General features: G+C 44.8%; 1 protein-coding gene across 6 annotated transcripts in view; it reads left to right on the forward strand.

Annotated features, from left to right (window-relative positions):
* ELMO1 (engulfment and cell motility 1) overlaps positions 1-8,046 on the forward strand; it is a 314,961-nt gene extending 306,915 nt beyond the window's left edge. For all 6 annotated transcript variants that reach the window (XM_075083575.1, XM_075083576.1, XM_075083577.1 and 3 more), the window contains 2 exons: positions 2,060-2,137; positions 6,736-8,046. In XM_075083575.1, the coding sequence (XP_074939676.1) occupies positions 2,060-2,137; positions 6,736-6,936 (279 nt within the window). In that variant the 3' untranslated portion in view covers positions 6,937-8,046. The remainder of the gene's footprint in view (positions 1-2,059; positions 2,138-6,735) is intronic.
* The last annotated feature ends 9,997 nt before the right edge of the window (positions 8,047-18,043 follow it).

The following is an 18,043-nucleotide window of genomic DNA, read 5'->3' on the forward strand; positions in this document are numbered from 1 at the left end:
GGCCAGTTGGCAACTCCAGCTTCTTAGGCTTCCATTTTCCTTGACAGTTTGCTCTGCATGAGGCAACAGAGACACTGAGACACTGGCACCTGGAAGCTGCAATTCCTGAGCCTTTAGTCTCCTGAGCAGCCAGTGAAGAAGCTGAACTGGAGCCAGGGCTTCCAAACTCCCACTTTCCCCCATAAAGGGAAGCTTTGTGCCCTAAATGTAGCCCTTACCCATTCTCTGCCCGACTGGGAATGACCAAACCCGTGGGTCCCTGGGATATTCCTCTCTCAGGCAGGGTTTTTCCCTCCTTTTCCTTCCTTTGAAATGAACAAAAACTTCAATCCCTTGGAATTTCCCAAAGGACAAGTATACAGGGGCCAAGCCTATGGGATTGTTGTTGACCTTCATGAAATTCAGAAACATCATAGTAAAGCAGTACAAGCCCTTTTTTTCAGTGATACATTTTATTTCACAACCTCAGTTGCATGACTTGGCATGTTCTGTCAGTAATTTGTAACACTCTGCGAGGAGATAATGCCAGGTTTGCGTGGGCAGAGGTAAATTTTGTTTCTGTAATGAGGGACATCACTCTTAATAAGGTGTGGCTGAGAGACATGCCTAAAACACAAAAAGGCTATGTGAGCCCTGAGCCATTTGTTTGCTGACTGCACCATACTGTTAGTATCTGCAGCTTCCATGGGGATTTAACACAGACCTGTCTCCTGTGGCCTGGCAATATAGCAAGTTGAATGTAATAACTAAACTCAAGGAAACCAAGAGCATTTCCTATGAGAAGCCTGATCTCTGATCATGCAGGATTATCCCTAAGGACTGCAAGCTTTATGAATCAGACTCTGCTCTTAATCACACAAGTTCAAAAATGACATAACCCTTACTGAAATCCAAAGACCTATGTCTGTTTCAGACCTGGAGATCAGGGTTAGAAATGTAGAGCAATGTAGATGCTGCAGTGCCCACAGTCCATTCTTCCGTTTTAAGCTCAGTGTAGCAAATTTAAGAAGCCATGCTCTTGTCGCTGCTGGCAGTGTAGGGACTGTCATCAGCTGAGAGTCAGCAAAGGTGATCAGTATTATGGGGCTCAGGAAGCCAAGAGGCAAAAAGAACAGCACATATGATACCGATCAAAGTAGTTACGAGTCAGCACTCTCCTCTGTAGCTGGTTCTTTTTTCCAGAGAGTTATTACATCCATATGAGCTAGCTTACAGGTTGTGAAATCCTTGTAACGACACTGGTAGTAGTGTGCGCAGTAACCATGATAACACAACATCTTTACGTACTGGCACTACTGGCCAGTGGAAGGTCATTATTTATTCAAATTGGATGAGTTTCCCCATAGGAACCCAGGTCCAGGGGACTTTTAGGGAAGGTCAGTGCTTAATTAATTCACTTTGGCACCTTTGAAATTCCAGCTTCAATGCTGAGGGGAAAAAAGATTATTGGATTTTTGTTTCCCAAGATTCATTGGGGTCCTTATGACTAAGTAACCCAGATAGTTCAGTTTGAGACTGCTGATTCTGGTTCAGGTAGAGACAAAACGACAGAAATCTCTTGAGAATGAATAATTTAATAGAATTCCAGTGGTGAAAAGAGCATAAGTATATACCAGGAGAATAACTGTCCTGGCAGGATTTTTGACACAGGGAATCAAACATTGCAGAATTTTGCAAATCTAATCTATACAAATTGAAGAAACCGTGAGTCTTCACGAAGAGTTTGTTGCAAGTATGCTATTATGGGTTATATTTATTTTAGGCCTCTCCATTGCCTAGCTCAAATCTAAACTCAAACACTAAAGTAATTCATTACAGAGCAAGCTACAGTCAGGACTGAGTGGGGTGGGTTTGTTTTGACTGAAGCATCTATGTTGGGGTTCTTGCTGCGCCAGTCTGTTGCAATGGTCTGGTACTGCTGCAGCTTTGGCCAGGCAGGCGAGTACTATAACCTATTTTTCCACTTGTTTTGGGGAATAAGTGGTAGGAAGGAAAGACAGACCTGAATATACTAATGCCTCTCTCATGCAGCATTCATATATGTTTATTTGTATTCCAGGAGGTGCTAGAGCTTGCTTTCTCTATATTGTATGACTCGAGTGGCCAGCTGAATTTCATTGCTCCAGACAAGCATGAGGTAAGTCAAGTTCAGAGTACATAAACTTCTTTGGAGCCCTCTTAGTTGCTTTGTGGCAGCAATCAGCTTTATAAGAACATAAGAATGGTCATCCTGGAACAGAGCGCAGGCCCACCTAAACCTGTGTCATGTCTCACAACAAACTGAAAGCAGAGAGATTAGTATGGGAGCAAGACCTTTTGCAATTTTCATGCATATCCTAAGCCACAGAAGGAACATGTTTTGTATTTGTACGTCATAGAGCACATGGAGGTCCAAGTTCAAGATCAGTATTTCTAAGCCCTACTGAAATATGCACCATAAGTAAGAGAAAGAAAAGAGCTTGGGCAGACCTCACAGTTTCCACAGACCTTGCTCACCATTTTCTGGTGTAGTAAAGATTTCTCCTGGTCTGGTCTACCCTGGAGGATTTTTGCTGTGTGTTCACTTTAGTGAACTTCAGTTCAACACTGAAAATTTGTACAGCCAAGCTCTTAAAGAATCACTGCTCTCCTCAGCTCATTTTGATGATGCCAGTATAACCAGGGGAGGTTATACCATTGTTGGGTCTCAGTTTCAGCCAAAGACTTGCATTGTCCTGAATAGCATATCCACTTATTCTTAGTTTCACATTGCTTAAGACCATTCATGACAGGTGACCATAGAAGGTACCCTCTATTGCATCTCCACAGGGGGTTGTTTTGCAATGGGTCTCACTTGTATGAAGACAGTTTAAATACCAACAGCAAAGCAGAATTACAGTCTCCTGCCTGCCTCCTTGTCTCACTTGAAAACACAAGGAAATAGACGACATCATTGCCTTTTGGAAAGTGACGGAACTAATTTACCTAGTTATGTGGAAGCATTGGATGTCTTTCTCACAAACTTCCAAGTAAAGATTTTGCAGAATGCACTATAGTAAAAAATAAAGAAGGAATAAAGTTTTTCCTTATTCTTTCTAAAGGAACAAGAGTTGGTGTTCCCCTTGCACCCTTATTTTGTGGTATCACATTTGTTCTCAGTTCAGGACACTGTGTAAAGATGATGAAACACAGAAGATTGCATTAAGCTGTGTTATACTGTAGTGTTATCAAAGTGCATGAAATTGGATTACTAGTGAAGTGTGTTTAGTTACACAGCTTCAACATTTGCAATTCTGGATTAAAACCTTCAAATAAATGTCCATGTTAGGAGAGGAAATTAAGTTACGGTCATTTGGGTTTTCCTGGGGATTAATATTTGAGTGTAATTTTCAAGTATGTTCATTCCAGAGTAGTATTTGCTGGTCAGTTTTGATCTAAGAGAAGGCAGCGGTGGGATCCCAGGCATAAAGTGCCATTAGAGCTGAAGGTCTAAGCAAGGCATGATTGTCTTCATCCTCTAAACTGAACATATGTTAGGTGCTCTCTGATATAAATTCTCCAGAAACTGAATGCTAGTCTGTTTCAGCTCATAGAGCAAATGGTCATGAACATCAACAAATTTTTCAGCCACTTGTATCACAGAGATAGCCTATGGCTACAAGTATATTGTAATGGTCTAAATGTTCGAAAACTGCTACTGCACCCCACTGGCAGCAGTAGCATTGTGAGATGCACTAACCCAATTGCTCATGATTGTGTTAACACACCTATTATCTTTATTTCTCTTTTTAATCTTGTGCAGCTTCTTAGAAACAAAGTTAATATGTTCAGAAAAACGGCCAGAGGCAGCAGTCTCTGCTGCTACTTGACAGTTTCTAAGTGAATGTTTTCAAAAGGGCATCTCACTTCCTCTATGCTTTTCCATGGCCTACAGAAGACTGAGTTGTAATTAAAGCAAAAGCGCAAATGTTCATTCAGAGGAAGCACCCACAAGGAGAGGCAAGTGGCATGTTATGAAGCCCATGACTCTTCATCACAGTAACTGGGGTGCTTGTCAGCAGAAATGCTAGTTAAACAGCATCATCAGCTTGGGAGATTTGGTGGGTGACATCTTAAGATTTAGAAAGCTTTGTGTGAAGCACCAGGAATGACATTAGTATCTGACAATTTCAGGTCAGACTTATGGGGTTTTTTTTCAAGCACTTCTACGGTCCTCATGATTGTAGAGTGAGGTCTGAATGTGGGAATTGAGTGTGTCCTGAAGACAAAAACTGGATGAGGATCATAGGATGATTCAGGTTGTAAAGGACCTTGGGGGTGTCCCCAGTCTGACCTCCTGCTCAAAGCAGGTCAGCGATGAGCTCAGACCGGGTTGCTCGGGGCTGCATCCAGATGGATGAGGCCTGCACAACCTGTCTGTTTTTCTGGTTCCACTGACTTGACTCCCAAGGTATTTCTTTAATAAAATCTCATTACTGAAGCAATATCATTGAGATTTGGACCTCATTCTTACACACTTAAGGTTGGCGATACCCTCAGCCATCTGTTGGAGCTTACTGGTAGCCAGAGGATTCAGCACCATGAGATCACTACATCGTATTTGTTTTTCATTTAAATACTAATAGCTGGTTTCAACTACATAGCAAAAAGGTGGATTAATCTTATCCTTGATTTTTGACAGAGAAACTGATGAGGGAGGCTATAATTAGGTTTCATTGGAGTTTTATGAAAATGAATCTGTAGTAAATTAATTTTTCAGTGGCTCTTAGTCTGTTTTGCATATTAAAAAGAAAAAAAGCTTCTGAGTGAATGCCTCTGTTTTTCTACCATCTCATTAGGATTTCTGTGTGCTCAAAATGTACAGGAGTTTAATTAGATGCACTTGCCAATATGGAGATTAGAGAGGAAGCCCCTTTTCCAGGCCATTGCACTCATCTGAATTGTGGCCAAAATTTGGTTTCTGTGGGTCCTGAATGAGTTCTGTCTGGAAGAGGAGAAAAATGCAGTTCTGCTTTCTGGCTCGCTGGGATTCCTCCCCAGAGAAAACACTGGCCCTACTCACTGAGTAGGTGATGGACAATTTACATCAGGGGCTGCATCTGCTGAATGGATGCTCTGCACTTCTGTAACCTGAGCAGAGCCTTTTGCCTTTCTTTTCCTTTCCTCAGAATGAATTCTGGGAAAACCTTCCCAAAGAAAGCTTTCAAGTCGATCATAAAAAGTTATAGTCTGTTCAAAAATAATTACATTTCTAGGATAGCTTCTTTCTTTTCCTGCTGTTCTGTGTACACTCCACAAAAATTGCATGCTTTAAAAGTCTTCAGTGACACACTTTGAGAGCCTAGAATAGGCAGGCTAAGTTGTTTCTTTCATACTTGTTAGCAGGACAGCCCAGACCCTCAAGTCTCTTCTACACAGCTAATCTCATATTAAAGCTGCGGCTTGGCTTACCAACACCATGGGTGAAATCCTCGCTCTGCTACTGTTTTGTTACTGGCCTAGGTGGGTCGGATTTCACTTTGGATGTTGAAAGCATGCTAACAATCCTCCTTTAAAAATATGCCCTTTTTCTGGATGAAGACATACCCCAAGAGGGGGTTTTCTCTCTCTTCCTTAAAAATAATCCTCATTTCTGCTATAGCTTGAAGTCAGCCATGGCTATCTTTAAACTTGGCGGTATCATGTAGCAAATGGTCAGCTAAATTTAAAATCCATTTTTTGGCATGAAATCTAGCAGAAGTGTTTGTAAGATAAAAATGCAGTTACAGTTGATTGAATTTTCTCCTGCAAACTAGGACACAAGTTCATGATTGAAATCTTTATTTTTAGATGATGGCATTTGAGTACTTCTGTTCATAGCTGAATAAATGCCTTGTAGTAATAAATGGAAGTGACTTATTTGATAGAAGTTGACTCTAGATCACCCATCTCCCTTGAGTTTGTACCTTATTTAAAATGGTTATTCAGCCCACGTTTATCTCAAGCTGTCAGCTGTTGGGAAAGATGGCATCTCCTATTAGGAAACAGCTAACAGTAAGGAAGGGGTTTTAGAGGCCAGTTCAGCATTTGCGGCATTTAGAATTATACCAGGTACCTTGGCATTTAATTTTAATGAAAGACACAGCATTGATTGACTCCGTAGTTTTTCACAATATGTTATTTCGTGTAAAACAGTGGTAAAGTCGGCATAGATATGTGAGAGCCTATCTTTGTGTAGGTCAAGTGATACCACTTAATCTGTAGGAAAGCAAGCCACGATAAAACTAGATAGTTGATACAGGAAATCTTACACAAAGAGCCAAGAAGGATTTTGGGTGGAATTAAGTTTATCTAACTTAGCTGTCTTGGAATTAAAATTTTGGTGTAAGATAATCAGGCTCTTTCTGGAAGTATTGGGGAAAGAGAAAGAGATGGGGAGAAGGAGATATTTCTAGAGGTTCATTGTCCTAAATTAGGTATTGATCTTTTTCCCGTAACTATTGAAGAATATTCAACAAGAAGTTTGGAGGAGACACCTAACTACCAAACAACTGAATGTTGTAATTTCTTCCCATTTTTAGGGAATTGTTTGTCCATTTTCTAAGCCCTTCAGTAGAACATGCCTTCTTCATGATACAAGCTAATAAAATGAATCAACCTCATTTTAGGTCTCTTCATAAGTCCCTGGGGGAGCAATAACTGTAGAGGACCAGGACAGACAAGCAGTTTGTGTACGGAAAGTCTATTAATGCTAGTTTTTATCTTTTCCCTGTGCAGTATTGTGTGTGGACCGATGGGCTGAACGCCCTCCTTGGGAAGGATATGTTGAGTGATCTAACGCGGAACGACTTAGACACGCTGCTCAGCATGGAGATAAAGCTACGCCTCCTTGACTTGGAAAACATACAGATCCCAGATGCTCCCCCACCTATCCCAAAGGAGCCCAGCAACTACGACTTTGTTTATGACTGTAACTGAGGCTGCCTCTGAAACTTCCTTTGAAACTGGAAATACTATAACTGGAGAGATATTAAAAAAAAAAAAAGAAGAGTGTGAGGAAAAACAAAACCTACTTGTGCACCTTGGATTTTGGCTTTAGGGAGGGGTGTAGAAACATTGCATTCCTCCCTGTTCCCTGCATCCCTTCCCCATTCCCATCTTCCCCATTGCTCATCCAAATCCACATTGCTTTAATCAACTTGCAATTGCAGTCCATTGGCCTTGCTTAAGGCAAGGACTGCTACTAAGCAGCACCCTCCCGAGGACTTTTTTTACATTTTTAATACTGGAATAGACATTCTTAACTAAAGGATGATGTTATCAAACTGCATGCCTGTGAAACCCACTTGGCAGGGCAGAGGCTTTAACTGGAAGGAGGAGGGAGGTAGAGAGCAAAAGCAGCTACTGTAAGCAGAAGATTTCCCCAGACACTCCCAAGAGTCTCCTCACAACTGAATCCAATGCGATGATGAAAATCGTTAACTGCTTCCCAGTGCTTGCACCATTCATCACTGTCATGATTCTTTCCACTGCATCTCAACTCTTGCCACCAGCCTTCACCCAACTGATCGGCTCCCAGAATGGAAAGTCTGCAGGTCTTTGCTGTACCATACGCTGCAATGCTGCAATAGCTTTTAACTTCTTTTCCTCCCAGCTCTTGAATAGCCCCACACTAGCAGATCACTCGCACAAACTGTGTATGAAGCCACTAGTGTTGTCCCGTCCCTATAGCGTTCCCTAAGCCTCAATTGCCTCTAAAATTGGCTTGTTGCTATTGAAAGTGATTTTTATTTTCTTGCTCCAAAGTTCAACAGTAATTTCCACAAATTAATTACAACTGCCAAACATCCAGGTTTACATTGTTGTCATTGCTACGGTGTTAGGAATTTGCAAGGGATTTTTTTTGTACGGGTTCTAATTTTTTTTTATTTTATTTTGCCAAATATATTTAAAGAAAACTAATTTCATTGTGAGTACTTTTGGGGGGCGATATTTTTACTTAATTTTCATTTGGAACATTTGCCCTGAAGGGAAGAAATAATATTTCCCTTCAACTTCACCATTGAATAAAAATCTGAGTTGTGATGATTCTTGGAACTTTGTTTTTCTTCTGAAGTTGTCTTTTATTCTTTATAGTTCCTAGCAATTCTGAAGTGTTTGGTACAAAGAGGAGAGGGAAAAGTGGGACCTTTCTTATCTGCATCTGATGGAATTTACTTACTTGTTTGTGGTGACAAGGATGAGAGGCATCCAGAGATCTCCATTGTCATGGGTACAAGAGCCCTCCTGTGAGAAGGACCCTTTGTGAAATCTGAAATCACAGCGTACTGGTGTGCTCACGGTCAGTTTAAGGCTGCTGCCTTTACCGTTTTTGCTAGAGTAACTGTGTTCCTGTATTTCCATTTCTTCCATTGAGAGGGTTTCTGGCTGCAGCAGATTGGTACTGGGGAAGTTTGGGCTTTGCAGGATGGATTCCCTGCCTCTTCGTGTTCTTTTAGGTATTTCACTAAGTTCGATATGCCTTACTCTGAAAGTGCTGGGTGTAGATCTAGAGGAGCCCTTTCCGTCCCACAGCACAGGCTGAAGACAGATGGGTTTTTTGTGTGAGTTCCTCTCCTACTCAGACCCAGCTGAAAAAGACTGTGAAGGGGTTTTATCAGAGCTTGCGCTAGTGAGAAACCTAGAGGGTGGTTCCAGTTCAGACAGAGGCAGAAGACCACAACTGAGGTGACCTTTGCTCCATCCAGCCGCCTCTGGGGCAAACATCCTGATTGACCGACCCCATTCCAGGTGAGGAGAGAAATGATGTCCTGCAGGTGCAACGAAAAGGAGGATGAGGAGAACATCGTATGAATTCAAGCATGAGGGTCCTAAGGGTCTTCCTGAAGCTGTGTGTGTGCAGTATTTCATGAATGCCTTGATCTAACAAGGAGATGTAAGCTGGTTTAGGTGTGGTGGATGGTAAAGTAAGGAAAAAAGAGACTCTGAGTTAAATGCTGGAGAAGGAGGTCACAGTGGGCTGTGGCCTGAGAGGAGATTCAGTCTGAGAAGAGGGATGTGCAATGTGAGATGTGGGAGTATGAGAATGTTTTATTCTCAGGAGCCTTATCAGACTATAGCAAAGGTAGCCACAGGTCAGGAATGAGTGAAAGCAAAAGCACTGCCTGCCACAGGGGATTTTGGAGGCGTCCTGGGGATTGGGGGGGGCTGAAGGTGGGAACACATTTATTTACAAGACACTGATGCTGCCTCTTGTCTGCATGAAGACAAGACTTGGAGCAGAATAGAGAATCTGAGTTGTTTTATTAATCTCCCTGACCCAGCTGGATGGCTTGGCTGTGCATAACCTTTGCTTTTTATTTACAGACTGCAGAGCTGGTACTTCAGATGGGTATTGCTTGTTGTCAAAAGAAACACCTTTCACTCCTGAGTGATAAGAACCAAGCACTGCCGGCTCAGTGGCATTCCCCTGCCATAATCTTAGCAGGTAGGCGTCTGCGTGACAGACAGAAAGGAGCAAACAAAATCCCTCCTCCAGGGGACAACCTGAGCAGGAGGGAAAGGTTAGACTTGCCTCCCCCGGTTAGGTGAGTGCCCCAGATTGCACACCAAGAGCCCAGGGGAGGTGGCAGGAGAAGAGCTGGCAACCCAGCCCTCAGTTTTTACCAACACCCTATGTCCATCCGCATTACACTGAGGCACATCGACACCCCTCAGGCAGCATGGGACTCCGGAGTGTGAAATGCTCACAGCTGGCTCTCTACTTGCACCCCTCAGGCCTTGTGCAAGCAGGTGACACAGTCCAGCGGCCTCTCTCCTGCCCTGGGACTCAGCAGGGCAGACGCAGGCTGCCCGGGGGGGTCCAGGTCCGGGGCCGGCTGGATGCCGTGGCACTGCCATGTGGCTCTTGCTCACCGCCTCCTGCAGCCCTGGGTTACAGGAGCCCATCTCCTCACGTGGCCCAGCTCTTTGTATGGGTTATGCATTGTGTGGGCCAGTCACATGAGCAGGCATGCTAAATTTGTCACCCCCCACGTGTCCCACCCTGCCATAAGAAAGAAGAGGCTCGAGAGATGCGTTGGTGTAATAGCCCATGAAGCTATTTTAAAAGCACTCCCACAGCAACACAAAGGGCCACGGTGCAAACAAAAATCCTGCCTTCAGTTTCTAGAGCTGTCATACAGGCTCGCTTCATCATTATGAAATTAAAAAAAAATGTTTAATGATGAATAAGTATCCCACTGTTTCCCATTCATTTAAAAAAAAATGAGAATGAAAATGGCAAATTCATTTGCTCATGCTGTTGTGTGTTCCGGAAAAGCTTTTAAGGCTTCACATTCAAGGAGCTGCAACAGGAAAAAAATTTGCTATTGAAGTTACTTGTATAATTTCAAAACATTAAGTGGGTAATTGCTTGTAAAAGCCATAAAGGGGAGAGAGAACGAAAAAATAATCAGTCTAATTTTAGCTCCTGTTTTTGAAATGACTTTGCTTTTGAAAGTGAATATATTCTTTTACCAGAAAACCTGAATCAAGAAAAATATGTATCTTCTTAAGTCAACTGCTTGCCCTGCCTGTAAGGACAAGGAGAAGAGCAGCAATGTGAAGTAATCCTGCACAAAAGCAAGCTATATGTCAGAGAAAAAGCTTGCACTCTCTGGGCTTGCATTACTGCTTTTCAGAAGCAATTCATGTTTCAGTACGGAGAACTCTTTTATTAAACCTTACAACTTGCAGGGGAAGAGGCAGGTGGGTGCTGACTGTCTCCTCGGTTGCAAAATGACTATGTAAGATCCTGTTTATTTGTGAAATGATCATGTCTTCATGCCCTACCCAAGGTTGCATTTTGCTTGTCCAGGGCACTTGTTACCAACATTTCTCCTCCCATCAGTATTGCCCGGTAATGCAGGCATGTCACGTGTACAGGAATGTGAAGTCTTGTATGGAAATCTGGCGGGATCCACCGCCTGGAACAAATCCCTGTCTTCTCTGGCAGACGGCTGAGCCCCAAGAGAGCCCTGCATGCCCACAGCAGCTCTGTAGCCCACCAGCTGCAATCACACAGGCTCTGGCCACTGAACAGCTCTTAAAAGAGGGAGAGATGAAAGGGAGGAGAAGCAAAACCCCCTCCTACCAGTGTGGACAGGGAGAGAGGGGCATGGGCATGAAATGCCCGTGAACTCGTCTGCTTTTTGGTTGCTTGTCATTGCATTGGACTGTAATGATCAGAGGTGGCTCTGATGCATCCAGCTCTACAGCAGTGCAATCCTGAGTGTAATCCTGAGCAATAACCAGCAATGGGAGATGCTGAGAGTAGGAGGACCCTCTTGTACTGCCATATCCCCCCCTTTCTCTCTTTTGTTCCCGCTGCTGCACTGACAAGTAAATGCCATTAGTTTCGCTGTCATGTGAAAGTCGTTCATCTAAGGAGTGTAATAAGATGAATGTGAGATTTTGCCCGCTTCTTGTTTCATTCTTCCTGAGAGTTAAGAAAAAGCATATCTAGCCCTTAAATCTATCCCTTACTGACCTCGGGATATCTTAGCTGTCAGAAACAAGCCTGGAATACTAAGCATCTGACATAGGAAAAGAGCCCTTCCCCATACAGCAGCACCAAGGAGCTGCAAGTGGAAAGGATTTCCCACAACCTCTGCATGCTGCTGAGGGTAGAACGCCTGCAAACTCTGGAAGACATTCGTAGGACAGAGTTTTTGTCACTTACCGCTGGCTGAGCTGTCATTGACTTCCCAGAGCTTGCTAAATCAAGATGAGACTAGCTCAGTGCTCCCTCCCTCACTAGATGATAATTATATTTGAATATTAAGCATCCACATGGCTTACACAAGTTGTCTGATTAACAAAGCACTTACCCCTGCAGCAAAAGAGGCTTGATTTCACTTTGATAAACAGACACCTAAATTTAGGTGGGTGCCCGTGGACCTGGCTGGATCAGGGCCTGTGTGAGCAGAAAGGCAATTTTACCTGTTACTGAGTTTTCGCTGCATGCTTGGAGGCGATGCAAGTAATGACTTTTCTGTGTGATATGTAATTGGATTGGGTACCACTGGTTACTCAGGAGGTTGAACAAGATGCCACCTGATTATTCAACATCACTCCAGCTGCTTCACGCATCTCCAGGACTTACACAGAGGTAAAAGTATTGAAAAGGGAACCCCTTTCTGTATTAAATCAGGATGAAACTTGAGAGGGGGAGTGGTGTCAAAAGCACAAGTTTGTTAGAGCCTGACCAGGTGTAAAATGGACGTTGGAAGAGCCACGAATTTTTATGGCAAGGTGATTTCAATGCGCTGATTCAGGGAGTGCCGTCCTGTGGCAGCCTCTCAAGGGCAAGGTTAAAAGAACTGGAGACAGTTTCAAACTCATTTAGTAGCATATATTTACATTTTATTTTCATCTCTAGCTGGGAGTCTTGAAGGTCTCTGAAGAGCAGAGCTGGTCCGATGATGCTTAGCTTGTGGGGACACACGTAGGGCAAAGGAAACATTTCATGAGCCGATCTTCTCCAAGTTGGGGAGATTGCTGTTGGAAATAGAGGAGTTTTCTGAACTGATGTGTTTTTTTCAACAGAGAATTTCTCAGCTTTACCGTAGCCACCTCGCTGGAGGTGTTATGCAGAGATCAGTAGCTTTTGTGGGTTTATACCATCTTTGGTAGATGGTAGATGGAAGAGCCAAACAAGCCTCCTCACGTTGGGAGCCTCGCCCAAACCCTCTCTCATCCTATTTGCCTCTTGTTTATAGACCATCTCCTTTAAGATGTGACCTGTGGGACAGTCACGAAGCTGGGGGACCAGTGCTGGCTGTTTCAAGCAGGACTCCAGCCTTGAGTTTCATCCTGGGGAGGGTATGGTCACAAGACAGCAATGCACATAGAGGGTGGTAGGGAAAAGAGACACCTAATAAAATTTTGCCAATGGATGCAGCCAAGGGCAGGCTTTCTTCCCTGTGACAATTAAGGATGTGTCTTGAATGACTTTATTTCAACTGTCATTAGAGGATTTTGCAGCCTGATTGAGCACGGCAGTTAAACTCTCCCTTGATGAAACCTCGTGAGTCTAATTTTAATCTTGTAGGCAACATGGTGTTCAGCCTAAACTGATTATGTCTTGGGACTCCTCTGGGCTGTCGCGAGAGGGAGGGAGGCTGGTTGTCTTTTGCTTAATAAGAGGCAGCATTTTTTTACGAGGTGTGTGTGTATCCTCTCAGTTTCTCTGGAAATGCCTCACATATAATATCCCCCTTCCCGCACACCTCCTCCAAGGGGCAAAGGCACCCCAGAGACCTTTGCTCTCCCACCAGCGGCCATGCACAGGTAGGAGGCTGAGCCTGTTGGACCTCATTCCCTGCCAATTAGCAGGGAGTTTGTTGTGTCAGGGTAATTTTTGAAGAAGTCAGGAAAAGTAATGTAGGAATCTGCCAGGCTTTAAAAAGAAAAAAATAGTTTTCTGCAAATACTTAAAATGAGGACACAGAGGATGCGGGCACGGTACGTTGTGCAGAGCTGCTGACTGCTTGCTTCTGTCCCAGAGGAAAATGGTTCATCCACAGGGTTTTCCCACGGTACGGCTCCCCCCTTTCCCCCCCGGCAGCAGAAGCCTGGTGTATTTGAAAAGCTTAGATATGTGAGCAAGGAAACATGTAAAAGGTTTCTCTGCCAGGAGTATGACATTTAAAGAGCACCAGTAGGATTATTTCTGCTGCTTTTCACCCACGCAGGTCCCTTCGCACATATTGCTTGACTCACGATACACTCTGTCAGCCTCTGACCTTTCTCAAAGTCCTGGGTTTCCCCTTTCTGTCCCAAGCCCAGGGTGGGTGCAGTGATACCCTATCCACCATTTCATCTATCCCAAATAGTCAAAGTGCAACCCAGCCAAGCCAGCTTTCACATAAATGTCCATCTCACGTGCTTGGTTCTCTCATTTCCAGTACAGTTCCACGTCCATTGAAAACTGAGGTATTAAAATGGGCTGGCTTGTGGATGGCTTCTCCAGCGTCTGATAAGGTGTTTTCAGCCCAAGTGTTTCCTTCAGTGAGGACCTTCACAGAGTCCTCCACAGTGACCCTCATAAAACTGGTAAGAGCTTAGCATTTCTGAGCCTCCAACTTCTCATCAAATCTGACAGCTCATGGGTAGATGCGTGCACACAAACGCATGCACACACACACAGAGGGTACAAATGCCTCAGATCCACTTCCCCAGAAAACCACTGAAACTAGCACGTTTACAGCTTGGCAGTGTTGGATGCTCCAGTGGGCAGCACTGAGATGAGCGGGGATGAGGAAATCAGAGCTGGGAGCGCCCTGATGGAGGCTGGCAGGTTAGCGGGGCTGCGCAGGAGAGGCCATGGGGACAGGAGGCTGGGGCAACATGAATGAGCAGCCAGCCTCACTGTCAAAAATACCTTATACCTGCAGCCATGCTCGGGCACAAAGATGAAGTGTGGATAATACCTACGAGCAGGCGACAGCACCAAATTGCTGAGCTCTGTGTGCATGGCAGCGGGGAAACAGAAAAAAAGTATTGCATAAGGCAAAGCAGCCTTTCTAAGGCCTTATTTTAGGTTTTTATTATTTTTAATGATGACTATTTTGCCTTGTGGAAGTGCCCTGCTGGCATGAGTGTGCACCACCATTGTGTTTTCATCACCTTGAATCCTCTGCAAGAAATGCAGGGAGAGGAGCACAGCTGGGATGCTGAGCTGGCTGGGAAAGGGGCAGAACAATCTCCCGTTGGAAAATGCCACTGAAGGAAAATTAACACACACACAGAATCTGTGAATTTAGCTGAGTCATTGATTTCGGAAGGGAAACCGAGAAGATAAAATGGCTGAAACTTGCTGTTCAGATGGCTTTTGGACTGCCATGGGTCATGGTTCTCCTTCTGTAAAGAATTAATATTTGAGGACTTCTTTTTAGTTCTAAGATGTAAAGCGCCATAGAAAGTTGTAGCTGAAAGAAAATGTGATTTTTAAAACATTTTTTCACTTTCTGTTAAAAATTGTGTGGCTTTCTCCCCCTCCTCCCACCCCGAACAGAAGCCAAATTGCAGCATTCTGGATACCTTTCCCCCAGTAAGAAATTCTGGCCTGATACCTCCATCACCAAACTTGCATTGCCTGAAGAAAACCATCCTGCCTGTCTGTATCGCTGACGCCATAAAAAGGTACATGTAACAAGTCCTTCAACAGTAACTCCTGCAGAATGAATTGCAGTCTTTTTACCCAAATATATTTCTGGCAAGCTGATTTGATGAAAAAAGAGGTCCAAGGCCCCACCTTTTGCTGCATAGAAATGACTGGCCACAGCCATGAATCAAAACTCTGTGGGGAAACAGAAAAAAAGAAAGCAAGCAGCAATTGCCTTCATTGGTTTGGTTTGGTTTTAATCAAGCCCGAGTCACTTTTAAATTCCCTGACCTAGGGAGGCTTCTCAGCAATGGGCTTCTGAAGACAGGTTCCTGAATTAAGCTAATTAGTCAAATGACTGGCAAGGATTCGTTCAGATCACCCGGGCTGGAAAAAAAAGGAAGTGGTGTGCATTTAATAACTTTGTTCATGCAGAGCAAAGAAATGAAACACAGCCGGCAGCGGCACTGTGGTCAGCCCAGACCTGAGCACTAACTCGCGTTCAATGGCCCTGCGAAGTGTCCCATCTACCTCAGAACGGGTATCAAGCGCCTGCTGTGCCAGGCGAACCCTCGCCAGCAGGGAATTGCTGCCTGCAATTTTCCCACAGTGTAGCTTCCCAGAGGCTTATACAAGGAGGAGAAAGCTTGTCAGCAGGCATCAGGTGTAGCAGGGAAATGGATTTCTTCTCCTGTTATGGTGAAGGTTGATAGACCTTTGATGCTGAATTTTCCAGGGACTGAGCAGGGTACTGGTATGCAACACTGCAGGGGCTTTTAAAACTGATCCCCCCGAGCAGAGGCACTGGCAGATGATTTAGCATCGTGCCTTGCTGGAGGGACACTCTGGAGGAGGCGGTTTAAGTGGCTTTGTGCCATCTGCCCAGTGCTCTAATTCCTCCATGAACGCTGAAAAAAGTGGCTTAGCCTTGTGGGAGCCATCCCCAGGCACCTGATGCCTCCCCGCTCGTGCTGCTGAGTAGGGCTGCTGTCTGGGAAAGTCATCGTGCACGGAGCAAATGGTTCCTGCTGCCGTCAGCATCCCGCGGTGTGTGAGCCCCACATACCCCATGCTGGGTCCAGGAGCCCAGAGGTGGCTCCTTCAGGCCCCAACATTGCTGGGTGGGGCTGAAGCTGCACTTCACATGCTGTAAAAGGAGGGAAGGAATGTCTGTATCTGCCAGGTTGGCCAGCTTCCTGATGGAAATTAGTACCTCAGTGCTGTCTTGTCTTTCTAATGGCATATGAGGGCACCCAAGATGCTGTTGGAGCACAATTTTATACCATGTATTGGAAAAGAAAAGAAAAGTTATGGTCAGATGAGAACTCATAGGTGCTCCCCATTTGTTAATGGACTCGTAATTCTCTTGCTGACACATTAGCGCATTAAAAAGGTGTTTTCCAGGCTCTTGAATGTGTTAGTGAAGGCCCATTCCCATCAGCCGCCTTTACACTTTCCCAGCTTCTGAAGCCTGCTGATGCAGGTTCCTGTGGGCAACTGGCCCTGTGTCCCAGCCAGTTTCGTAATGCACTGTGTCCTTTCCAGCACACCCTGATGGTAAATGCAAAGATAACGCATAACCCCTATGGTGGCATTTTCTAGCACAAGCCAGAAGCACAGCACCAGCTATCATTTGGTCTAGGACGTATTCGGATGCCCACATCCCAGCTGGAGACAGATGTGGTCTCCCTTACTGCTGTGGTCAGGATTTGAGCCAGGCTGCAATTTACTCCTGAAATGTCCTGGAATGAAAAGCAGAAGTTAATCTTTTTGGGAGATAGGTATGCTTATCCTCAAGAAAGGAACTGCATTAGTAAAGTAACAAAGGATTTGATTCTACTGTTGCAATGATGATAATAAATATTCATCTCTGAAAGACAAGAGGTGGATGTGAGGATGATAAAAGAGGCGTGCAAGACTGGAGTGACAGGTGCTGAATAACTCATGAGGAGAATCCTGGGATTTAGTGATAGCATGGGGAAATTCAACGTCTTGCATAAGCCGTTCCCTGCAAAGAGAGAGAATCAGGTCTGTTCTGTCCCAGCGATTCCCCCTGGTATGAGCACGAAGAATAGTTCCCAGCAGCCCGTCACACTTGGGACAAATGCAGGATTAATGGTGTTTTGTGTTGGCCTGTACCCTACCTGCCTCATTGTGGTCCGAACCTCCAGGGGATGGGAAGGTCTTATTAATTAATTCTCTTAATTCAAGCACCTGTGACTGATTTATATGCAGCCTAGGGCCTGATCCTGCAGGGTGTGAGCTGACTTTGGTGAGGCGCACAGCTTTCCAAATCCGCAGCAGAGGGGAATTACTGGACCTTATGCTGCAACATAAGCAGCACGGTCTGGAAGAAGATGGGAGAAAATGATGTTAGGAGGAGCAGGGGGTTTCACTGCTCAAGGATGCAACACATGAATTGTCCTTCTCCCCAGGGGAGGCAGAGATGTGGCCTTTTGACAAAGGCTTGAGCTGGTCCCCGCCAGCTGGTCTTTCAGCTCAGCATGCCACGTCCCGAGACCTGCTGGAGTGACCAGCCTGCTTCTAATGCAGGAAACAACTCATCCTGGGGACGGTCCTAGCGAGTCCGTGCATGCCCACTACATGAACGGGAGCTGACATCATGGTCTCGTTCCTCTCTTTCAGGCAGTACCACAGTGCTGAGTTACATGTGGGAAGCTGAGAGGACAAGCAGTGGAAACACAAGTGGGGGCAGCAGCCAAGGTTCAGTGGTCCCTGCCCTCCCCAGACAGTGAGACCATAGGCGTGATGGATAGGCCATTCAATGGGTCACGGCACCTTTCCCACTCATGGCTGAATCACCAAAGAAATAAATACCTAAACAATTGGGCAATATTTTAAAACGAACGGTAACAGTAAGCCTTTGTCCTGTTGAGATTGCAGCTCCTGGGCTTGTTCTGCCGCTTAACCTCTCCG

This window comes from Phalacrocorax aristotelis, chromosome 2 (assembly GCF_949628215.1).
Source record: "Phalacrocorax aristotelis chromosome 2, bGulAri2.1, whole genome shotgun sequence".
Taxonomy (NCBI): Eukaryota; Metazoa; Chordata; class Aves; order Suliformes; family Phalacrocoracidae; genus Phalacrocorax; species Phalacrocorax aristotelis.